Here is a 26,766-nt window from a genome sequence, read left to right as displayed (position 1 = left end):
ATTTTATAAGGTGTTCTTTCCATAAGCCCTTTGTGTGGGTTTTTAAATCTGCACTGAAAGCACATTCATAGTACACAAGTTCATACTTTTCTACCCATTGTTCCACATCACAACTGAGACATCAAGACAATTCCAACTACTTGTCCTTCAGAAATATTCCCAGGATCTCTGTCTCCACAAATTAAACAAAACCCGTCCTTACGTCAGCTTCCCCCTAAAGGTGTGATGGTGTTGTCCACATCACAAGTGCATCTCTTAGTGTATAATTGTATGTGTGTGTTCTTTTCAACTCGTGTAAGTATACATATGTGAAGGTGTTCAGCACGAGCACATCCTCTCTGTTTATTTGCTCTGCCAGCCCACTTCCAGGACCCAGGCCTCAGGGGACCCATCAGATCTCTGGTCTAACAGAGGACGCTTTGACTGGGAGCCCAGGAGGCCTGAGCCACTTCCACCAGAGTGCAGTCTGACCTGCACTTCTCCTCCCCTGTGTTATGCCTCACCTCTCCCCATTTGCCACGATTTCTCCTGCCTTCCTCCTGCCCTGACTCACTTTAAAAAAAAAAAACCTCTTAAACTCTTCCCTTAATTTTTCACTATACAATTTTGCGTGTCTTAACAACAGAGTAACAGCAGCAAACTCTTAATTCTATGCAAAGGAAAACATCCTTGCTGGAATTTGTGAAACAATTCCTAAACCAGACCCCTTACGTCTTGTTTGCACTTTGTGCCATCATACAGAAAACCTCAGACCACAGACGAGTTGGTCAGCTTAACCTGACAATGTCATTGTGATATTTTGTAAATGGTGTTTTGTCATGCATGATTTCCTGGAAAACTGCTTGCCTGAATTTCATGATTCATTTTCAAATTTTATGGCAGATTGTTAAACTAAGGACTGTGGTTTTAATTCAAAACAAAATTGGTTAGTAAGTGCCCATTTGTTAAAGGACTGGGACACTTATGAGGCAACATGGGATTTTCGCTTCATTTTGCTGGGGGAAAAATTTCATGTAAAAAAGTTTGCTTCAGTCATTCAGATTTCCCTACCTCTTATTCTCATGTCATTTCAGAGCAGCCACTTGTGCCTGAACTCATTTGCTTTGTCTTCCAGCCTTTTATTGTAGCAGAACTTAAAACTGAAATTTACCTACAGAAAGGTCATGCTGTGAGACAACGCTGCTAATTATTCCACCACCACCGCACCACCCATCAGCCTATTGTCAGAGCCATGAGAAATTGTAATGAAGACCCTAGAATACAAAAAGTACTCTTACCCAACCTGTAAAATATAATAAAAACAAAGCAAAGTACTGATAATCACTTTTCCTCTGTTCAAATCCCAAAGTCAAGCGAAGCCATAATCTTAGCAGGTCAGCTGATATCAGTGGTATCAGTGGTAGCCTTCATCAGCTGATGCCTTTCTATCTAGCATATCATTTTATAATTATGTTCATCCAAAATAATTAAATTTTATATCTATAACAGTTAGTTATGAAATAAGCTGAGCTGCCCTGTCCACAGCTGCTGTGTACCTACATGCTGCTTTGTGGCCCACCACAACTCTTTTCATATTGTGACACATTTATTAAGTATCATACTTGTTGTCACGGATACCTACTCTGTTCTGTGCTTGGGGTTTGCTCTCACTACAGCCTGATTTCCATGTGTGCACAATGACGGGTATCCAAGAGTGGGGCCAAACTTCCAAATGTAAATTCATTCAGATGGAAATAACAATCATGTGACTAACACATGACACTTTTTCTCAAATGTGGTGATATGTGTATATATCTGAGCTCCACATTCAGCAAACACGGCACTTGTTCAAACAAACTGGCAGCAACAAATAGTATATATCTACAAATATTTTTGCCTCCTTTCCCAGCAAAAAAGCAATAAATGTTAAATATTAAATGCATCAGACTTCAGGGCCAGAAAAAAATTACCTTCTTTTTCATCTGGAAATGATGACAGACACTGAACAGCAAGTCATTTTTGCCAAAAACACAAGATAAAATCACCACATATTTGAAATCTATGTAAATGTCTGAAGGGGAAAAAAAAGCAAAATTTAATAAAGTGATGTGACAGCAGTTGAAAAACAACTTTCAGCTTGGCTTAAAATCTCAATAAATGACTTTTCCAGGCTCTGGGAAAGTTTTACCTCCATAAGCACCAAAAGATGAAAAATGTAAAAAATAGTAACCCACCTTGTTGCAGTTCAAATGATCTCTGCATCAGTTTTATGCATAACTCTTTTACAATGTTGGCAGCCATAATCACCATTCTTAAAACATCAGCTGTTAACTCTTAAATTATCTTAAAACAAAATGAACAGAGCAAAGCAATTTCCAGTCATTTGGACTCTGCTTGTTGGAGTTTGAATCAGAACAGCACTGTACCTGACTAAGGGCTGAGACTGAGAAAGCCTCATCACTTGATGAGAGTGTCTCAGAGCTCTGCCTGTGGTCTCTGGCCTTTGTGACCCTGTCGTGGCTCAGTGTCTCTGCAGGAATGTGGCATCTCTGACCCTCTGAGCTGCTTTTCTGTGACAGACACATGTATGATCTGCTTTGTCCAAGTCTACAGGGACATGAAAGTATTTGGCATTTTACCTGACATGAAAAAAGAGCTTGAATGGAGAACACATGGGGAAGGAGATGAAGAGGACTTGACAAATTACATGTTTATGCATGTTTATAGCTATATTTCTATGGAGGCATTTCAGAGTAAATGTTTAAAATGCTGCCAAAAGCAAAATGTAAATATAAAAAAATCTTGGGTTTTTTTGCTTCTTGGTTAAATTTGAATCAAGAGGTTTCTGACTCGTAAGCAGAGCCAGACAGGAAAGCACATACACCTTAAATAGTAAATGATTGATCACCATTGATATTCTATAACAGCTAAACACGCCTATCCCTCTAATTGGCAACAATTTTACAGTTGGAGTTTCAGTGTTTGTAGCAGCTGTAATGTTTCAGACCTCAAAAAGTCTTTGATTTACTCACTGGCCCACTGATACCAGATGTTAATGCCTCTTTCCCACATCACGAAGGCATCTTGGGAGACCACAAGAAATATTGTCATTTACCAAACCGATGTGTTTCCATCACATTACTCACTGTATCATATTTTGGCTTAGCATACTGGCAGAAATTTAGGTGAATGAAAATCCAGCAGTGGACTGGCAAACTCAGACTAGTGCTTTATGTGTGACAAAGAGAGAGACGCTATCAAAAGTAACACTTGTTTTTTTTTGTATGGATACTATTTATTTTAACATATTTATGGAAGGAAACCACTGAGATGAAAATAAGTGTAAGAAAGAGTGGTGGGCATTCTGAGAGAAGGGCAACCAGGGACCAAAGAGGAATGGCTAAGTGCGAGATAAGGGTGAGGGAGCAGCTAAACATTGAGGTCAACCTAACGACAAACCCCTCATAATGATGTGTCTGGTTGAGTTTACATGCCAGACAGGAAAAAGCTGCTTCTTAAGGAGGACCTTTTACTAAAAATCTCACAAGAGAAAAGTAATGAACTGATAAAACCAAATAGTTCTTCCAGATCTTCTAAATGGCCTCACGACTTCGTTGATCTTGGAAAACTTTGAAAGCATTGCAAGATTTATCACTGTTTTTATCTGCAGCTCCCCAGTTGTTGAATTCCACACCCCCAACATTCCCTATATTAATTTTTTGCTACACAATACACGTTTCATGCACACAGGCACATGCACACAGCTGGGCTTGTCGAATTCAGACAATACCACAACAACAATGTCGTTCCGGTCTGTTATCAATTGGCTGGTGATTTGTTTTGTTGAGGTATTAATAGTGACAGGGTGACCATAAAAGGGCAGAACAGAGCTAATCTAGAGCAGATTGTTTGCCAAAAAACAGCCATTGTGCTTGTCCAGAGGGCCGTTCAGGTGTGCGCTAATCAGAAAAAGATGGAATATGATTAGTGGAGTTTTTGGGGAGGTCCAACTCTGGTCTAAAGCCTTCCAAAGACAAGTATGCCTCCATTAAACACAGGAAGCATAACTTTGAAGAATCATAAAAGGGTTTTTTTCTGACAAAAGGTGTTTCTCATTGTAATGAAACATAGGTATAGGTATACAGCTTCATAGAAAAAAATTATTTGCCGACTCCAAGTGTGAGAAAAATGAACAGGTTAATGTTCCCTCAGCTTGGGGTTTGTTGATCGTAATCCAAAGTACACAGACAGAAAACGCCAAAGGGAGAAAAGTGAGTGAGAGTTTGAATAGGTTGCCTCTGCGGACTCCTGGATGCAATGCAAACAACCTCTAAGAGGATCGAATTCAGTCCACTATTTTTTTCCACTTGATGAGAGTTTCTCTGAGATATTAAGAGCTTGAGGGTAAATTTGACCTTATCTAATGTGTGATGTGGACTGCGCTGAGCTGTCAGTACCTTTCTTTCAGTATAAAAATCCCCAGAAATCACACATATACTCTGTAGGTATCAAATATGTGCACACATATGTTTACGGTTTAGCTCATTTTGTCCCACTCATTGAAACTATACATCTATGTACAAACTAAGACAACATTTACCCTTATGGACACACACTCACCAGCATAAAGGATGATCTCATTTATGGGCACCTGTACACACAATCATTCAAAGGCAGCTACTCACATAAAAGTATCAAATGTAGTGATATTCAATCCAGAGATCTACGAAGCACACGTGCACATACTGCTACAGTTTGTTCAAACACACGACACGCACACACACACAGAGGGATGCATATGTTCCTTATTACTGTACCTGTTTTAGAGTGAAATTAAATCACCTCCTTCCATTCTTCAGTCAGGGGGTTTCCTGCTGTTTGACATGACGGATTTTAGCACCTAATTTCACTGTTTACTGTTTTTCCAATTTTTGTATTAATTCTGTCACTAAAAGACAAGCCTACCGGGCCTGCTGGTGAAATATAAGTTATTCTGTGATTGATGATTAAAGCATGTACAAACAGCACATTCATCATGAAAACAGAAAATAAATATAGCAATCAGTTTCAATAAGGTCTTTAGGGAATCCTTTGGAGAAAGGATGAAACTCCCTTAGTTGCCTCAAAAATGGCACATTTCAACTCAACTGAGAAACACTGAGTTTCTTTTCTTTTTCTTTTTTTCTTTCTTTCTTTTTTTTTTTTTTTTTAGCAACATTGGTGTTTTTATAGCTTGTTTTATGGCTTGTAAGCAGAGGGAACCACTGCATGCAGTTCCTTGTAGGTCTTTAGATACAAGCCACACACATCATAATGTAGCACTCAGAAGAGAGAAAACATATGGGTATGCCCACACATGTGAACACTCCTGCTTCTCATCACCTGCTACAGAAAGCAGCTTTCTTTACAACCATGCACAGCTGATGCGTCTTGCCTGTTTTTTTCTTCATCGCCACATTTGTTTTACACGTGCTATCGTCGCCACTGCAGGAAATTATAGAAAAGAAAGGTTAAAACTTTTAAACATGTCTTTTAGTTCTTCTTTGCCTGGATTACTGTTAGGAGCAGTTTGTATTTGATTTCTTTCTATCAATATTCACAGCACTTTAGGCAAGAATGTGAGTTTTAGCTCTTCTTGTGACATGGGATTATTATTTTATCATCACACACAATATAGATGTTTCTTCTGTGTGGATGAGTTTTCCGGTTTCTATTTTCATACACCAGTTTTAATTCTACTAACCAATCATGTCTGAGAAGGCTGGAGCATGACAAACACTGCATTGCCAAAATGCAATCTCAATCTCTGAAGATGTTTTAGGTTTTTATTATCTTGCACCTGGAAATGTACCGGTTTCACTGGAAGACCTGAGAGGTGCTGTCCACAGACAATAGCTGAAGGCTTGCCAAATGTATATGTCTGATTTATATGTCTAGAGGAAGTAAAACAAATGCAAAAAACAATACCCTGTCCAAGTAAACATAAAGCACATTTATGGCTAAATTGTATTTAGATGCGTTTCAGGCCTTAGGTACAAAGTGGACTCTGGCGTAACTGAACAGAAATACACTAAATTAAACACAAATGTGAAAATGCCAATTCAATGTTCTTTTTATTCAGTTATACATGAATAAAATATCAAGAATTAGCTCCATCAAGATAAAGAGTTAGTTGTGCCCGTTCTATTGTCAAGTGCTATTGAATCATTTTAAAGGAGTCGAATAAGAACAACTATATAATTAAATAAAACAGCTGTGCAACTTATACTGATTACAAACGTCACATCTGTTTCATGTATAAGTTTACATGCTACTCAGGTTATGCTGTTTGTTGCCATATTCCATGACTTTTTCCACCTTTCTTTGCCTTTAATGATGAATGAACTGTTACTCAGGTTTTTGAAAATGCGTAAATTAAAAATGTGTCCAAAAATAAATGCATGGAAAAACACATGCGGTCTCACTATCATGTCCTAAGAGTTTTCTGTCTATTTGAGCTTCACATTCTAAGTTAATATATTTTAATGCTGGTTTATGCTTTATTGAAAATCTAAAGTTCAATTTGATTTTTATGTTTGCTGGATTACATATTTGCTTTTGGTTTCTTTATTCTAGTAAATAATTCTAGAAAACTTCATCATGATTTCAGTGAGTCTTTGATTCCTGTTCTTACTTTATAGGTATTCTGGTGATGACTTTCATTATGCAATCTTATGTTTTGGTTTATGTCTTGATTTCTTTTCTTCGCATCCCCCAGTTCCTTCATCTAGACTTCCCTCTGTCTCATTTCTGTTTTAACATGTCGGTGTCCCTGTTTTCCTCAGTCTGACATCTTGTTAAGTTCCCTCTACATTCAACACAAATCAGCTTGCGTGCTCTCCATGAGTATGCTTCATCACCACAACCTGGATGACTGATGTTATTAAAAAATAGTGACAAGTCAGAACATATATGACATGTATACTGCTTAGTGTTAACAGGGGTCCCAATTTGTTATCTCTCTCCCCCACATATTTACATAATGCCCCCAGATTTGCAAGACTACAAAAACCTTTGTGGTATCTGAAATCTCTAACGTTTCTGATGCTTCTGATCCAATAAGGGAAACTGAAAAGTTGGGAATGGAGGGATAGTGGATAGATAGAAGGGGTAAGGACCCTTAGAGAGGAAGTAGAAACTGAGAAAATATGTGATAAATGTGATAAAAGGAAACAGGAGACAGTATGATAAAATGTTAGGGAGGAAGGACACAGGAAGGTTGAAAGAAAAAAACAAAGCATGACGGGCCAGAATGGATGGATGTGTCAAGGGATAACATGAGGAGTAGATAAAAAATAGAAAAAGTTCAGGTGACAGTAATGGATTCAGAGTGTGATGAATGAAAGAAAAGAGTTTGAAATGAGAGTGAATGTCATGTGGATGTGAGCGGAGCAGAGGTGATGTCCTCCTAAGGGAACATCTCATTCACCCAGAGCGACCCGTCAGCAGAGCCTCACTCAGCACTCCACCACATGTAGTCATCTAGGTGGGAAGCCAGCTACAGGAGAGAAAGGAAAAACACACAGCACAACCTGCCTGCATGCTCTGATTTCCACTTTCTGATCTTTTTATAGACCTTTACAGGCGAATCCCCCACTGAGGCGAACGCTCCAACTGCCAGTGCGCAGCTTTCTTCCATATGGATCAAAAAGATGCCTCTCTTTCCAAAGTCACACAACACCTCCTTTACTTTTCTTTCTTTTTTTGTCATCTTGGCACCTTTCTTTAGCTCTCCCTGCTGTGCATGTTTTTGTTTCTTTTTAGTTATACATTTGCATTAATAAGGGATATACTGGTTGCTTATGGACCAGCACGAAATGCAAATGGTTGTTTTATAACGACTACTGCAAAATTGTGTTTTTCTCCAGATTTTATCATAATTACATAAGCTACAATTTATGTCAAAATTAATTTGTTAAATATGGGCAAAATCTGGGTAAAATATTGCATATCACTGCATTAGCCTTCCTTACATAAACAAAGAAATCTCTTTCTAAACTCCAAGGCTGAAAAAAAGTGAAAACTACATAATGGACGTTTCTTGAATCGATGGTTTCTTGAACACTTGGCATAGCATCAAGCCAAAACTGGGCAGGAAAAACAGTTTGGAGGGATCATGAGTCTCTTCTTGTTCTTTTTACTGCTCTTTCCCAAGTTTCTGGAGTTTTCTTTGTGCAAAATGTCAACTTGCTATCAAAGAAACATGCACGCAGAGGCTGTTATATAACTTATCTAAGTTATTTAAATTGATGAATGCATGTTGGGTGAATGCCAGTAGTAGCATGCCAAATTATATTAGTTCTCATGTCGTGAGTGCCATTTCAAAATTTGCTTGATGACTCATTTCCGTTGTTTGTGTTTTGCTGTTGATTTTTTTTTTTAACAACTAGTGATTTCAGTACTTTTTAAATATACATTTTATTCCAACTAAGCCTTCAAGCTACCCCATTTAATATCACTAAGTATCTAAGAATGTGAAGAGTCCCTTTAGGATTCAGAGCTGAGGCAAAAGCCAAATCTAATGCAATAAATCCAAAGGAGAAGAGAGAGAGTTTAAGACCCTGACATAACACAAGGTGTCACAGAGCAAAGCTCACACACAGAGACACACAAGGATAACCATCATCACAATCTATCAGCCTCTCAATGAGTTAATCAATCACCTCAGCATGTCAATCAGTCAGTCAACAAATTGGTCAGTCAGTTAGACATTGAATGATTTGGTCTATATGAACTTTGAAGTTAGGGAGTCATTCACCCGGAAATAAGTGTTAGTTCAGTTTTTACTGCTGAAACTTTACACGCACTCCTCACTCAGCGGGACCGTGACACCAGAGACGTTCCCTTGTGGCCTCATCTTACCCTTTCCCAGGACACAAAGGTCCTAAGAGGTGAAATTATCAGGACACAAGCAAAGGCTGCTGGGTCAAATCAAGAGCGACTAAAGTGTTTCCTGTCACACTTAGTTCTTTTTCCCTAAAGAGATCAGCCGTTATCATTTTTGACAAGGACAAAGACGGGACCAATTTCTCAACACTAACACAACACTAACATATCTGGTTAGCACAAAAACTGTCAAAGCTGTGTAATCACCTTCTCTTCAAACCAGCATCTAACATGTAAAAAACTTGTTGTTTATTACATTTGACCTGACCTCTACCCCAGCATTAATACTGAGGCTACTAGACGGAGGCCTGGCTTGTGTCTCCCCAGAGCAAAGCAGAGCTCAACTAGAAAGAGGGAAGCTGGAGAGTGGAGATGGAGATGGAGTCCAGGCATGGAGGTGAGTCAGACTCCGTCGGGTCCCAGAAATGAACACTTTAAATGTTTCTGGGTGACACATAGGGCGGCTGTGGGTGGAGGGGGTTGTGTTTGGACTTGGTGCTTGGGAAGGAATCTATGCCTCTTACTGAGCACTTTGAAAGTTTCCATACATGTAAATATTTTCACCTCATCTGTTCTGACCAAAAGATATAGAAAGTAAAAGAAACATGCTGAACTTTTGTTTAGCAGGATGTTCTAATTGTGCTATAAATATACATACACTGTGGCATGACCTTTAAAACCACTGCTATCCACTCTTCAAGTATTTCGTGACAGGACTACATGTCTGCTACAGAATATGATTACAAGAACGGGAATCATCTGGGAAACATAAATGGCATGTGCACCAATCTTTCTAGGAGATGTTTAAATATTCCTCTACATGGCTGAAAACGTTGACTGGCTGGTGGCACAAGATGAACAGTCAGGTACATGGCAGAGGGTGTTACCCAAGCAGTGCTCAGTTTCATGGTAATCAAATCAACAGTTACGGGGATATTTTAGTCTGAACCAACGAACTGAAATAACCTGCTATCAAATTGACTTTAGAGCCACATCACTGTGTAGTTAAAACCAAACTGGGACGGATCATTCTTTCCTTAATAAAATGGATTTTCTGCACAGAAATGTATTGTTTAAAATCAAAAGAGAAACTCTGGCCAAAACTGCTTTTTGGAAACTGCATACAGCTTTCATCTGATATGAAATGCATTTGAATGCCAGGTACTGCAGTCGGCATGCAATCACAGAGGCGAAACAGCAGGATTATTGAAGGAAGCAGTTGTGGGTAGAAATTTAAGGATGAATTAAACTAAACCTCATAATGTTAAAGCTTGTATTATACCTTTGACCAGTGGAGCGCTTCAGCATGTGTGTTCCTTCACTTCTAGCCTAATCATAGGCAAACATCATATTAAATACAGTTAACAGGTCATTTATACAGGGGTTAACGTTAGAACATACATTTGCCAGTAATATTCTGGCCTGCTTTTAGATCCTCCATGCTGACTTGAAGTGAGGACCGCGAGTGAAGAATTTCCTCTATGGACGATTTTCAGACAAATAGAAAAGACGAATAGTGAAGGTGAAGGAAAAAATGTGTGGAAAGGCTCAAGATCGTAGTGATATCAGAGACCCCCGCAAAGAAGCTTTAGAGGGAAAAATTCAGCCAACATGACCAAGGACTTTGTGACTCAGACCTGAGATATTCCTGGAACCAAAGTCAGGGAATGATTGCAAATGCAGTCAACTGCACAGCATTTACTGACTTTAGAAATTCCTCCCACATATGGCTACAACTTTCTAATGTTGTCAAATAAAATAATATGTAAAGCTGCAGTTCTTTCTTCAATAGCCACTGAATTCAGTAATTCTCTCTAAATATAGTAGTAATTTTACTGATGGTGACAGAACATGCTGTTTTCAGTGCAATAGTAAAACCCAGAATCAAATATTCTTTCTACAAGAAATGTGCATAGAGTTGTGAAGAGAGTTTCATGCTTATGACGATGTGACGCTTTTGGCTGAGCTGTTGTCTTAGCTAGCTGTACACTTTGCTTCAGTGGATAGTAATAATAATAGTTCTAATTATTAGCAATGCTAAGTCATCTTGTTCCAGTGTATTTAACTGAAGGCAAACTTCTCTGCACCTGATTTCCTGATTTCCTGAACTCCCACTACAACAAATGAAATAGACAAAAAGTTTGTTATGGGTTGAACTTTTAAGCCTCATAGAACACAGAAATCTGGTAAAAGTACTACGTTTATCATGCTATTTTATGTCTTACTGAGCACTTTCACACACTGCTTTTATTCTATTCTCACAGACATCAGTGGATGTTTTAGATAAAATTTGTGGTTCTTACCCAAAACTTTGACATGCAGACTGGCGCAGCTGGAGACTGAACCAATGACCCTCCAAATGAAGGAGAACTCACTCTACCTAGCCACAGCCACCAATTGCAAAGGAAATGTCCACATCCTCTCTATACTTGAAAAAAACATTATGTTATCCTACAGTCTGTAAATTAATCCCAAAGATGAATACCGCTTAAGAACTTCTCGGATATGATGGAATAAAAAACTATAATGATCCCGTTGGGAGGGATGGATCATTGTAACAACAAAAGTAGCATAAAGTATGGAAACAATTAGGATCAACCATGTCTCCCTAACATTTATCACCATCCCCTACTTGCATACTGTAGCATGATGTTATGGGTGTTATCTACTGCAGTAATGAGCCCTGCAGGGTATTTAAACTAGAAAATGTCAATCATGTGAAAAAATTTGTTTATAGTTTAGTGGAGCACATCAGTCTTCCATCTGACTCCACAGCTGAGAGCGCTTAAAGCACGAGGGCAGAAAATTAACTCCCATCATCATAAACCTGCAGTAACTGCCAACACAGACAATACAGAGACAATTCATACATTCTCATGTATAAACATGCAAACTGGCACTCACACTCACTCAGAAACAGGGTACAAATCATGTACATTTGGCTTGGCCAGGCTGAAATTTGACCACCAGTGAAGACAGAATAAGAACACAAAGTGGGTAGAACAATAGAAATGCAGAAATTGAGCTGATTCATCTTCATTGCTGTGAAAGCCACAGTGGCGAGGGGACATGCGGTCTTTGTTTAGATGGTGAGTTTAGTTCTGCACAACACCAGGAATCCCCCCTGAGACCGAGACATGTCATTTACATTTCAGGCATTCAACTAACATTAAGGCAGATGGAATACAGCAGAGGAAGGCAACACCAAAGCTGAGATAATCAGCGAAATAAACATTGACAGCAACCACTTGCAAAACATGGTGAGTCAGAGCTTCATTGTGCTGACAACAGTTTGGACTAATTTGTATTTATTTAATGAATGCAATACCAGATTCATAAGCGAATGTCCAATATTTGTGAAATATGACTGTCAAACATTAAAAGATCCTTTTCATAAAAGTGAAACAGCTCGTGGTAAGAGCAACCATGATTTAAGTTCCATAATTTCCTTTGCTGTTTTCACAGCAACTAAGCTCATTTTCTTTGGAAGGTGTGAATTTTTCCAAACGCCTAACATGTCTTCTTCAATAAAAGCTATAGAAATAGCACATATTCCCAGATTATTTGAATATGAGAGACCAGTGCCAGGTAAAGAAATACAATCCCTGAGAACCAGAAATTCCTGGAAAATGTACAGCCTGTCTGGACACTGCAATGCTGCGGGTTGAGATTAGACTGTCAAACTGACCCGGTGTGGGTCACATACAATTGAAAGACTTCAATTGTCCACTTATGGCTTAGCCACGACAACTCAGCATGGCAGGCCTGTCAATCTGTGGGTTTCTTTACATGTACAGAGGTCATGTGAGGTTATAATACAAACTATTTTCAGCAGAATTGCATTTGGTATTCTACGGAGGTCTTTGTAAAGAGAGGGAGTCAGCATTGTCGCCTCAGAATAGTGTAGGCTTTCTCACTCAAGGCTATGACAAAATGCTGTAAGATTGTGGATGGAACCTGCGTTTTGTCTCACATATTAGATTAATCAGTGATTTGACATCGCCCAACATTCCAACATGTATCATCCTTCTGGAAGACTAGGGCAGATGCATGGTTTTACTTAACCAGAAAGACTATCATGAAACAATTTTGTCACTGCTCAGTGACAAAAATACTCATGACCCTGTGAAATGAGACCCAGGTAGTGGTTACCGGAAGAGGGTGATATATTGTCTGAAGTAGTCAGAACAAGAAAATGCTATTAACCCAGGGAAAGCTACGCCAAGTCTGTATAGTTTACCAAAGATACATAAACAGGGTGTACCTTTAAGACCAATTGTCTGTATGATCAATTCAATCACCTATAGCATCTCAAAGTTTCTGGCTTTGATCCTCAACCCGTTGGTAGGTAGCTATAAACACCACATCAAGAACACCCTGGTTTTGTTGAGAAGGTAAGAGATGTTATTATGGAGGATGTTACATCTCTCTTCACTTGTGTTCCAGTCACTGAAGCAGTGGTGGTAATTCGTAAGAGATTACAAGATAACTCTAATCTCAGCAACAGGACCACTCTCAGCATTGACCAAGTGTGTTTGCTTTTGGAACTGTGTCTTCATTCTACATATTTCACATACAATGGTCAGTAATACAGGCCGATGGGTCTGCCATGGGTTCCCCAGTTTCACCCGTTGTGGCCAACGTGTACATGCAAGAAGTGGAAAACAGGACTCTGTTATCCTACCCTGGAACACCACCAAGTCAGTGGTTCAGGAATGTCGATGACACCTGGGTGAAAATCAAATGTGAGGACGTAACACAACTCACTGATCACATTAACTCGGTGGACAACACATCAAGTTCACCAAGCAGGAGATGGTAAGTGGCAGAGTAGCCTTCTTAGACTGAGAGATTTCCATGAGTAATTGGGGACGTTTAAAAGTTGTAAAATGTGTACCGTAAACCTGCGCATACACATCAGTATTCAAGGTTTGACTCTTGTTGCGGTTATCCCAGCTGGACATTTGTCAAAGCTGGGAAGGCACCTAAAGAAAGCTCCAGGTGACCATTGATCAATGACAATTGACCATTGATCAGTTGACATTGATCAATGGTCTTTGTCAGTGGTTGTTGATCAATGGTCTTAATAATTTGCATATTAATGGTTATGAAACTGACCTCACAACCCATTGTTTGCCAGTGGTGCCTTTTTCCGTTATTGTGCAAATACACTGTTTATAAGTTGGGGAAACCTGCAGTCAGCTGAGACTGAAGAAGTCACTGGATTGACAAAATGTTTCTCCCACTGAAAACATTACGTCCACATGAACAGAATCAACTTTTGTGGATTACAGGGGTGTGTCCTGCCTTTTGGCTTGTGACTGCTGAACAAGACTCCAGTTTCTAAACAACCCTAATTGAATTAACAAGATGGATGGATGGATTAATGGAAGAGCAGATAGATACAATAGAATGATTTTCCTAGGATTCTATACGACCAAGCATTTTTGCAACCAGAGGGGCTGCCCCTTGCTGACCATTGAAGAATATAATTAAAGAGTGGCTGTATCCACCCTGCATATAGAGTTTATGCCCCATCATCAAAAGGCCAATTTTCCAAAAGCTTATCTCTATCCCAATTAATAGGTTGCCAGTCTATGGCTGAGTAAACAGAGAGAGATAAATTAAAATATATGCACACATAGGACCAATTTTAAATCACCAGTTAATATAACAGAGACCTTTAAACTCCACACAGAAGGGCCCCAGTCATCCAGCAGATTCAAACCCAGGACCTTAATGCTGCGAGGAGGTAGTACTAACTACTGCAATACCATAAAGCTGTAAAATAAAGCAACAACGAAATAACACTGTGACTTCCCAAACTGCATTGTCATTGAGCATGCCCATAACTAAAAATACCCAGGATAATTTAGACAGTTAGGTTTAAATGCTCCAAATTATTTGTAATTGTCTTCCTTATTATAGTGATGGCCAATTAAGATGTCATGTGTGTAGCTCTTCATCAGCATGCTGAAATATTTTAGTTGATCAAATGATTTATTCTTATCTTGTAACAATTGCACATTTGCTAACTCAGATATATAAAAAAGTGCATGTTCTGTATTATCTGCCCAGATATACCACTTTGGCTATAGCACATGCTAATTCAATGCAGGTTCCTCCTGATGTTGCTCACATGTGTAAAATAATATAAAAAGCAATAAAACAACAGGATTCATGAGTGACTGAGCCAAACAAGACCTCACACAATGGAAGTTGCCACTTTATCTGCTCCATTTATCCCTTTTAGGGAATAAATCTGGCTCTAATGCATGTTATCAATACAAGAGGGATACACTGCAGTTCTTTGACCTTAAGCCTTTTAGAACATGTTCATTCATCACAATACTAGCCACTGCAAGCTTGACTGGTCAAGTCCAGTAGATGGTGACAAAAAATAAGAGAGAGTAAAAGCCAGTTGCACTAAAATTGATGTTGCCCATGGATAAGTCTGACACACAGAGCAGCAGTAACTAACAGTAATTGTCTAGAGAAATGTGCTGGATAAAATCCAGAAGATTGATAAATCTATGACGGACGATGAAAACCAAATAGTCTCATGAATACAGATGAATACGTGGTGTGGCACTCATCAGTTATGTCTGGACAACATACAGCCTACGCTAAAACAGAATTGAACGTCATATATTATATACGCAATGAACCAATCTGGTTTCCCCCTGAAGTCATCTGTGAAATCTTTTTGATCCAGGTCTGTGCTGAACAGAGAACAAAGAAAAGCATGGCAAGGAAAATACAACCTCATCTAATCCACCTCCTCCAGCACCACAGATCTCTCATAGAGCCAGAAATTAAACAAGACACAGAGCCTGTTACAGGCTAACCTTGAAAGCAAACAGATCACATGGTCTGGCCTCACACCAGACCTGTTGCCTCATTTATTAAAAGATATTCTTACACCAACAAGCAAACCTCAGCCAAAGTTTGGCTTCAGACAAAACTTATCTCGGTGTCAGCATTAGTGATCCATGTTAACTTTTTCATGTTGTGTGTGATGTATCAGGAGGTGAAAGTCTTATAAAGTACCATAATGTCTGCATAACCTTTGTTTCAAAACACACAGAATACAATGTCAAACATTTTCTGGAGATTATGAGTAATAAAGAAAAAGCACGAGAGAGGGGCCAGTTACTTCAGGTAATATTTCATAACTTTAGAGGATTGCTCCACACTATATCCCTCTAATCTTTGTTCAACTTTACTTGACTTTGTACATATTACATAAAAACTGCCTTTATTAAATGCTGATTCAATAGCTCAACCAAATTTGGTGTTGTTAATTAAAGAGGTTTTTGTCCTTCTCTATGTATAGTATAATAAAAATAGCTAATCACTTCACAGACTGCTTCTACTTTTTAGGTTAAAATACAGGCCTTACTCCCAGGGGAAGGGGGATTCTTTCCCGAAATGTTTTAGCTTTGGACCCAAACTCAAGTTCTGTTTTATTGTCACAGGGCCAGGAGAGTGGAAATCATCTCCGTGCTGATGGAAACTTCAGGGAAAACAACGTTAGTGTTGCTAAACACTGAAATTATACATTCTCTAGTAGTTATCAAAGAGAATCAACAACACAAGTTAAAAAAAAAAAAAGAATGCTCTGAAAGGTTATCTGACACGTTTATCTTCACCGAGGATCGTCATTTAATCTCTATGTAATGACCCTTGGGAATTTTTTTATTTTTCACTCCCAAGTGGATATGTAGAGTTTCCAAAAGGGGATAAACTATGTGGATTTGTGGAAATGACACAGCAGAGTGGTTTAGTGGTTGCAGAAACTGTTCCATAACCTCAGAATAATTCATGTTCAATTCGCCCTACAAGGATTAACAGGCACTCATCATTTCCTGTCACTCTTCTAGGGAAAACAATAGATATAAATGTATGATATAGAGTAACTGACTGTTGTCACACTTAGTGGCCAAGATTTTAGGCCCTCGGGGGTCCAAGGAAAATCCATATGTATGATCTGAGTGACAGCTGCACAGCTTACCTGAAGCAAGTGCCATTCTTCCCATCGGCCCTAATGCAGGGATATTCCACCGTCAAGATTTTATTATCAGGACACTCCATTCTAAGCAAAAAAAGGAAAAAGGAAATATGATTGATTGGCACTGTTTTCCAGCAGTGTTAAGCTACATAGTAATAAAACATGGTGTGGGGAAGTACAAGCAAAAAGAGATCCAAGGTTGGATTTGAAAAGGGGGATGTTACAGTTTAGCATGGAATTCCCCCATATTCAAAGTTTGATACCACAGGGAATCCAAGCTATTATTTGAAAGTACAGTTACATAAAAGACCGGTGTGAATTTAGTCTGCATGTATGCAAATGCATGGCATTATTGGAGCCCAACTGATTTTTAAAAATTTAGATTTCAGTTTTTGAATTGATATTTGAGGGTTTACCCTGATTCACTTTTAAAAGTATATATGAAAAATCTTCTGTTCTTTACAGTTGCAGTTTCTCCACCTGGATAAGTTTATGCTTTTATTTGTTTTATATTTTTGTAAATTAAAGTATAAATTTTGCAGTGTTTTAATCAAATAAACAAGATACTTAATGTCTTTTGACTTGCACTTACTTGATAATACAATTATATTGTTAACGTAAACTCTAAACTAAATGAATACAAATTTTACTGAAAAGGTTTTGGTGAACTTGGTGTTGACCAAGAAAGGTTTAGAGTGGCCAGATTTACAATGGATAAATCATACAGTTTGGATATTGCTAGACTATTACAGGCAACTATTTATTTGATATTTGTGATATTGCTTACAACACTTTGACTGTCTGGTAACATTTTTCTGTCAGTTTTCAATATCATAAGACATAACAGAAGAATCCCAGAGAATATTGTTAATTTAGAAACATAATCCCAAATAACTACTCTGACATTTTCATAAAAACTTAACAGCCAAAGAAACAGACTAATATATCAATACAGTCATATTTCCTGTGTGCACAGCCACTACTAACACTACCAGAGGTAGTAATGTGCTCGAGCAAGAAGGGCATCAATCACAGCGGTAATTTTCATTTCTCCGTAATAGAATCCGATGAACACACATACCCTGGAAACATAAATCTGAAGATGCAATGCCCATGTTTTCATGTGCTTGGACAAACGAAACTCTGGTTAATTACCCCGTGTTTAACCTGTTGCTTTGCGGTTTAGTGGTTTCCTCTTGTCTTCTACAGAATATTAGGAGCATGTGCTCCATTCCCATTGACTCCTCACCTCCTGACCTACTCTCTCCGGGCATCTTAACAGCATCTGTCATATTATGTCTGAGCACAAGCAACATTTGGCTCTCCTCACCGCAACCGATTTCAACCATTTGGACTTTCCCTTTGCTTTTTGCATTTCCTTGAGCATCACATTAGATTAGACGCGCTGCAGCGGTTCATCCAGGGGTCTCCGTGACAGGCTGCTCACAGAGCATGTCGCAAAGAGCAGAAACCCATAAAACGTAGACTAAACTCTGTTATGATTTCTGGCACCGTATGCTAATCTGACAATGAAATAACTGTTTTGAGGTTTAATTGAATGCCAAACAAATGTAATGAGTGGAGTGGTAGCTGCCAAGAAACTTGCAGAGCTTCAATCTCACATTAATTCATAAAACCACCGTAAAGCATAAATAAACGATAAGTCAAACATTTTCGTGCAGAAATTTGTGCTACTTTTGAAACTTTTTATACTTCAAGATAGAAACGCACATAATACAACTTCTCGTAATTATGAGCGCAGCAGACATAGTTTCATCATCACACTGCCGTTCATTAACAATAAACAATATTGCTTATATGTGACCCACAACTAATATCTCTGAGACTTACCCTGAGGTGTCCATTGCAAGCGTCGTCCTGATGGAGCTGGCACCAGATTCCCAGAGGAAAACGACACAGAAAACGCAAAATGGTAAAAGAGTCGCACCATAAAGCTGACCCATGTCCCTTTTTGCGCTCCGGGACAAATGATCTTCTCGAGTGAAAACGCCTTAACATCCGCCAAACGCCACTGTTTTCATCTGTCAGTGACCCGCGCGGGTAGTGCCATCAAAATATCACAAATCCCTGTCAAGTATCCCGCAGAGGAGACGCACATGGAGCCTGTAGGATAATAAGTGCTGCGCAGTGCGTCCGAAGCCCCCTTCCCAACTTTACGCACTAAGGCAAAGACCTCTTGGAGAGCTACTGAAGGGTTTACAGCTCACTGTGTTCTCACTAATCCCCCCTGGATTTACATTCCAGCCTCCAAAGAAGCGACTTAACGCAACTAAGTATACAACCTTACTCCCCATTGGTGGTGATGACGTTAAACATAATAATGATAAAACAATAAATTGGCTAAACAGCATACATGAACCTAAATGACCCCCAGGCTTTACCGCTGTATTTGATAAATACATTCCTTGGAAGAAAGTCAAGCACCCGTGGCGTTGTAAAGACTTTTTAAAAATGCTTTAATAAGATTGAAACTATAACTGGTGTAGGAAAAAAAAACTACTAGGCTGGCCTGATGAACTGCTCAGAGCATACAAAAATATCAAGAAAATGCAAAAATATGTTCGCAATAAAGCAAAGCTTCCAGTTAGACATTTGAAATGTGGACATTGTGAGTTTATCTCCAAACAGTTTCATCATGTTTGGATTTCATTTTGGAAACAGCTTTACTGAGTCTGTCCTGCCTTACTCAGAAAATCAGAAATGCACTTTGACTGGTGGAGTAGAATGTTGTTTCCTAGAAGCCCCCTGATAGATTTTTTGGAGAGATCCATGAAACATGCATTAATAGTAATAATAGTTTTATAAATAAAGCATGTATTTGCTCTGGTCAGTGGCCTGAATTTATATTTGGTAAACATTATTTAAATTTAGATTTGAATACTTAATTCATAGAGCTCATGAGCTCTAACCTTCTAACCTCTTTGGCACCAAAATGACTTGACTTGACTTTACTTCAGTCTATTTTATTGTCTTGCTGCCATTCTATAAGACCCAGTAACGGGTTGAGTGTAATTGATCAGACACTCTTCTTTCATAGTATGCAAACGTTTGAATGTCATCTGCATACTAGACCAGGAAGTTTGTTGAGTGAGTTTGTGAAGTCTCAGAGCCAGGGAAGTATTTATTTCTTTGATGTTTGCAATATCTAGCAAAGGGTGGAGTGATTTCTAATAAAAAAGAAACAAACAAACAAATTCCTGGTGTCAGCAGAGGCTGGACTTGGTTTAGGTCCCAGAAATGAAACCACAATCTCCAAGATCGATCCAGATCTAAAACTTGCTAATTTCATGAGATGCTCAATGCATGGTTTCCAACTTACAGCCAGTCAAAGACAAATTATCTCTTCTGTTGTTGTCCTGTGAGCTAATGCAGAACACTGAAAACATTTTATATGCTGTAAATAGGCATTCAATTTCTTGCAAATTGTATAGAGCATCAAACTGAAGTTACTGTTGACTGCTGACAATCTGTCACTGTGGACAATTCTAGAACTGAACATGGTCAGTGCAATTAAAGCACATTTGTCCATTTGCTTGGCTTGGAAAATATCCTGAAGGTGGAGTGGGTACAATTTATAATGCACCCTATATGATTTTTTTTTCTCTTTTTTTTTGTAAATAGCCCCTGTGCAGAGGTCAGTTTCTATGCATACTAATTATCCACCCATTATTTTTAATCATACTTGCAATCACAGCCTGATTGCCCAACGTAACATTTGCCATGGGCTTTTAGCAGTGGATTGTGTGTCACTATCTGATTAAGTCACCATACTATCCAGCAAAATGTTTGTTATTTTTTACATTATGATAAATTTCACTATGCATCATGACATTAAAGGAAGTCTTGTTAACTGTACATTTAATTTCTTTTTATTAGGAATGAAAAAATATTCCTCCTTTCCTTTGCAGGTCTTTTATATCAGTATTTAATTCAAGATGAGAAGATTCCGTACCTTTATTTGTCTGCTTGATATATGGCTAATACAAAACAACATTAATACTAATTAGAACTCAACCTGAAAGAGTAATTGAATGAAATCAGAGCCAGATTGTGGAGTGTAGATCAAAATCTTGTTCTTACAACATGAATCTAACGTGGGGGAAAACTATTACCAATCCTGTGATACACTTTTGCAGCATATTACACATACATACATCAGTGTACTAATAATGACATATAGGAGGGTAGTTCATCTTAATTTCACTTACCCAACATAAGCTCCTACACTAAAGATTAAGAACACTTTAGGGGATTTTGCTGCCCGTGAATGGGATACAAATATTTTAGGGAGAGCTGCTTAGTTACCAACTGCATGCCTGTGTTTCTGTGGGCAGCTTTTGATGATTCACTGGAAGAAATAGTGTTATTCATAGTTGTGAGCGACGATCTGCCCAACAGTCACCTTAGAGGGAAGCACAACACACTGGCCAGAGGATGGTCAGGCGATGTTAGCTAAGTCTGTACTCAGTGGTCTGTTACACCGTCACTCCCCTGGGTACGCGGGATTACTGGCCACCATTCAATAGAAACAGCTGGTTTTATTCACCGCAAATGAATCACACTAGAAATACACATGCACTCACTTACTAGCACTGTATACATGTATACACATAGTAACATGGTCTCTCACATCAAATTAAACTGCACAATCTCCTTTGGCTCCATTCCCTCTAGAATCAAATAAATTCATAAAATACATAAAGTAACATTATTACAGAACCACAGCAAAAAGGCAGCTGTTGAAACTACGGCCTCTGCTTCATTATTACGACCACACAGGCCACGGTTCCTCTTTTCCCATGAAGGAGAGTCTCCTTTCTCCATTTTCTTTGGTTGTGGTTTTTATTTAGTGTTTTTGTATATGCACATAAGCAGGCAGGAACAAATGTGTTTTTCATCGAGGTCTGAGGCTGCATTCTGCTTCGTTACCAACTTCTTGTCACTCATGGATAAGACCAGCCAGTTGTGAAACACATGAAATGAAAGACACATTCAGAGGGAATTTAAGGCTCTTAGTAAAAAAACAGTCGGCTATTCTGCTGTGTTGCTCATTTTAAATTGCACCTGAGAAGTTAGTGCTTACTTTTATCACCTGAGCATTACTTGAATGTTGTCAATGAATAATTGCTTCTAATCGGTTAAAGCAGCTCTTTAGCTATACTGAAGCACTTATCTATAATATAGGTGAACAGGCAGTGCTAACTCTCAGTAGGATTTAAGACTGACCTCAAATGATTTAATGCTAAAAATGTGGTGCTCATATATCAAAGACTTTTGTTTAAGTTAACAGTTTTTGCTGTTAAACATCTCTTTGTTTTTACCAAGTCCTGCATGAGCCAAATGCACTAAAGTCACTTCAAAGATGTTTTTCATTGGTTTTGGCTGATACCAGCAAAGCATCTGAAACAGCTGATCGTTACCCACTAATGTTGTTCTTTTGTGACATGTCTAAGAATGTTGAGCATGTCCACAATGAGACATAAGGAGCTCCAGGAGTACATCCCTGAATGATATTATCTGTGTTGGATACATAGAGGACATTAATCTCTCTTAAAGCCTTGTCTTGTCTTTCAGACAAATCCATGCAAGTTGAGGCTAAACATCTGAACACAGAAACACGAGAATGAGCCATTAGAACATGTCAGGGAGCAAACAGTCAAAGGATTCATAGGCGCAGGTGCACTGTTCAAAAAGTGGGTTTTACCTAACCCCAAAATACTTAAACCTTTCATGCATGAATTATGACAACCTCAATCAGGATTTTCTTTTCATCTTTAGGCATAAAAAATATTTTTTTCAAAGAGTTTGTTACATGCCCACTTAGGTGGACAACATACGTTTTGACTTATGAATTTGACAAATGAATAAATAATATACACTGTGTAAAAGGTTTATGTGCCAGTATACCATCATCACTGACACAAATACAAGAACACAACCTTTGAATAGCTATCCACTGTAGTGACCACTATGCGTGAAAGGGCTATAAAAGAAAAAATAAGCTAATTTGAAAACAATTTGTCTAATAATATGTGACTGCAACAGGAAAGAACTCTAATGTGGTAATGGTGCAGTATACTGTGAATCCTTAAACCTGTATGTCTGACTGATTTATTTCAATTGTGTGGCTGTTGTTACACTGTGCATGATTTAAAAAGAGAGACCTATTTTGTGGCTGTAATCATTTATTATTTGTATCTGGGTTTAAAATGTCTCGGTTGATGTTGGCAAAGGTGGAGTACATCCAGGACATGTTGTCAGCGCTAACACAGAAAAACAGCAGGTACAAACCTAAACCTTTTCCTGCTACTAGTGCTAACCAATTCGAGCTTTAAACTCAAACAAATGAAAAATAGGATTCAATCATATTCAGTCATTCTTTATAAACATATAGGTATTTATTATTAAAGTATGATGACTTTCTGTTTTCATTATTTCTTTGAAAATGTAGACAACAACCTTACTGTTTTACTTTTTTAACTAGTTGGATTTTTCATTGTCAGATATATATACATACTTATATTGTGTTTCACGAGGTAAGTACACAGGAATACTTTTTTTATTTTGGTCAATTAGATCTTAAATGAAGTAATTATCAGAGGCATAATGTGTTAGAACGGTTAAAAATTACTTTGACTAATTGTACTTCATTATAGTATTTAGTTGCTTATTTATTTTTGCAGGCACTCAAACTTCTTTATACTGAACAAGTAATATTTTCAAAAAACGTCTCCATTGCCAGGTAAACGCAGCAGAAAAGTGATGAGCTCATACCACAGAGCTGCACAGACATAACTTATTTTTATGAGTGTGTTCCAAAGACAAATCATTGTAAAGCTTCTCTGTTTTTAGCACACAGAACTCTGTGAAACTGATTTAGTAATAATTGCACTCTTCCAGTTAAAACATAGGTTGTCATAAAATACTGACAAGAAGAGTCGTGAATCATGTTTCTGGTTGGGACTCTTATGCAATTCTGTTTCTATTGTATTGTGTTTAGAAAGTGAGGGAGTTTACAAAATATGCACATTGCATGCCCTTCTTATCACTGGTAAACACCTGAATCTCCAAGCCAAACAACACAGAAGTAATCCATTAGTGCCAGGAAGGACAATGTGGAAAAAGTTATTTTGTAATCTGACTGATGTTGCACAATTCAAATGTTTTGTTGCTGGATTTAGCAGTGCTAAAATTTAATACACTGACACTTGACTGAACTTTCTACAAATGCCTTAGCAAGCTTTTTGCTCCTTTTTTTTATTATTTCTGACAATTTGTTGTTTTTATTGCAGCAGACAGCAGCAGGCTTTGCAGAAACCTTTTCCCAGCAGCTCCGGTCTTTTTATTGCATCTCGTTTTTACATTTTGTCAAGTGTTGAGGTCAGTGTCTTGCAGTACCTGCCTTAATTCAGTCGTCTCTCACTAACATGGACCTGGGAACCTCTGAGTGCTGGGACAAGGTAGGGACTTATATAAACACAGCAGCATTGCTTCTTATTGTTTCATGAAATTCAAACTGGAAAAAGCAGCCCCTATAAAAAGCTCCAGAGATGTAATGCAGCCAGTGTATAATTATTTTTCTAGTTTATTTTATAAGGTTTTATCCTCCCACCTTCCAATTGCTGTTCAACATCTGATTTTCAACTTGAGATCCAGGCCCCCTTTGGAAAATATGATATTTTGCTGCAGGTTTGCTGTATTGAATAAAATGGAGCTACATGTATGAATCATTTAGGCAAATTTGCCACAACAGTTAAACTACTCTAGTGTCTCGGTTTCCATTTGCCTGCAGTTTATCAAGCACAACGAATTATCAAATCCTGTTCCCCAGGCCTTTTGTCTACATGACCCTTGTATAAGAAAAACTACTTAAGTACTTTCTTATTTTCCACCACTGCTGAGCAGAACCACGCTCTTTGACGTCCTTGATTCTTCTCCTTTTGTTGTGTCTGGCTGCTGCTCAGACAGAGTTGATATAAAATCACTCTTTCTGGATAACATCAGCTTTCTTCTTGTGTTTCATCTAGAGATGTTAAACAAGAAAGACACTGCACGCAAAAAAATCCTGAATAGAAATTTATATAAGTGTTTTGCTGGTGAGTGTCCTGACACTGCTCAAAGCCAAGGTAAAATTAAACACCAACCGGTTTTTACTGGTAGTTCTGTACAGCAGTATTTATATCACAGTCACCATTAAAATTACTGTTTAGACTCTGTCCTGATTAATTTTGGTGGGAGCCTTTTTTTTTTTAAATGTCCAAATACTGCCCAGAGGCAAGTCAAAATTGCTGCCAAGTGGTACTGTATGACTTGCTTCTAGAAGGACTTTGTCTCATCTGTGTTCCTGTAGTCCCTGTTTTTCACACATCGTTCACTGTACACTTTACAAAAGTATATCAAAAGCGTGCCTCTTTTGCTGCAAATGTGTTTTTAATAGACCTAATACTCAAGACAACTTTTTTGTGACTGTGATACAGTACATAAATTGTGCAGCTGCCTATAAACAATACCATGAGGGTCAATTCAGGCATTGTCTGGGATTTTAAAATCCTTGCAGTATTTCACCCCACACATAGAGACCACATGCTAGCGTTGTGCTGCAGCAAGACCTCACATGCAGCTAAGATTTAGTGCGCACCTCTAATCGCCTGTCATTGTTACTCTCTGATCTGATTAGCTCTATGTTTCTGGGGAGCATTTTAATTGAAGTATAGCAATTAACTGAAGTGGTCTGCTGCTGAGTGGACAGTGAGCAGACCTCAGTTTTGATCCAGTGTGTTAGTACACTGAAACTGAAACCTAAATACGGACGCTGACTCCCCTGTCGCCCTGTCTTACTTTGGTCACAACATCACCATCACAGTTAATTAAGAAATAAAATGTTCCCCATGAGTGTGAATGGAAGGATGAATAATGTCTTTTACATTGTGTGTGTTCTACCACCATCTCTCTGTGTGACTTACTGCATGCAGGAATTTGTCTCAGGGCCACACAGCTGCACCTGGTATGGTGCCGTCTGATTCACGACAAGAGTTTCGCATTATCTTTCCAGAGGTGTTTAATTTGCAGTTTAACAACGCAGAATTACACATTTTTCTCATTCTGCACCCCGCTTCATGCTGGCAGCATATAAATTAAAAGTCAGTCGGAAGACTAGAGTTCCAACTACGCACACTATTTCACTGTTATGTATCTTGTGTCTGTCTCCATGTGGTCTAGTTTATCTAAAGGGATAGATCCCTGCCAGGTACAGATTCTTGCTGTGGTAATGCATACTTGAAATTCAACAGGCATGTTACAGTAGCTCAAAGACTTTTGGAAATTCTATCATTTTATAAGGATTCTGATACAGAGAACTAAATGCTGGTGTCCCCCATCAGTCCCCCTCAATATTTGCATTGCAGTTCAGTCAGGGGTCTTTGTAAGCATCATAAACCTTGTGAGTCTCCATGTTCAGAAAATTGTTGAGGGCAGAATCTAAAAGGCCCGCTTTTCCAGGCTCTGACCCTGCTGTGTTGTTGCTCTGCTCAGTGTGTGAAGAAAGGTCCGTCCTCTCCCACAACTTGTAACCCCTCTCATCCAAGGAGGTCATGGCCATGTTGGGAGGCATTCCAGACGTAGCTGCTCTTTCTAGCCCATTAAACCAATCAGTGAACACACACAAAGTGTTAGCTTTGTCTGCATGGCCGAGCAAGGGTGCTACTATAGCGGGACTCCCCCCCTGCCTGCCTGATCGGGATTTAATGTAGGGTTAACCCCCTACATCAGTTTACACAGCTTTTTTTTTAAGCCACTTAACAATCTGAGTACCAGTGGCATGATTGATGGAG

General features: G+C 38.6%; 1 protein-coding gene across 1 annotated transcript in view; it reads right to left on the bottom strand.

Moving 5' to 3' along the window:
• Positions 1-18,894, bottom strand: part of LOC146678231 (collagen and calcium-binding EGF domain-containing protein 1-like) — a 38,492-nt gene extending 19,598 nt beyond the window's left edge. The window contains exons 1-2 of the mRNA XM_085421358.1: positions 18,767-18,894; positions 16,919-16,999 (exon numbers count right to left, since the gene is read on the bottom strand). Of these exons, the coding sequence (XP_085277484.1) occupies positions 16,919-16,999; positions 18,767-18,879 (194 nt within the window). The 5' untranslated portion in view covers positions 18,880-18,894. The remainder of the gene's footprint in view (positions 1-16,918; positions 17,000-18,766) is intronic.
• Positions 18,895-26,766: the final 7,872 nt, after the last annotated feature.

This window comes from Rhamphochromis longiceps, linkage group LG1, assembly GCF_057381845.1.
Source record: "Rhamphochromis longiceps isolate RC_006_pf linkage group LG1, R_longiceps_female_GT1.1, whole genome shotgun sequence".
Classification (NCBI taxonomy): domain Eukaryota; kingdom Metazoa; phylum Chordata; class Actinopteri; order Cichliformes; family Cichlidae; genus Rhamphochromis; species Rhamphochromis longiceps.
Note: the sequence above shows the minus strand (reverse complement) of the source record. Positions and strands in the feature narration are given on the sequence as shown.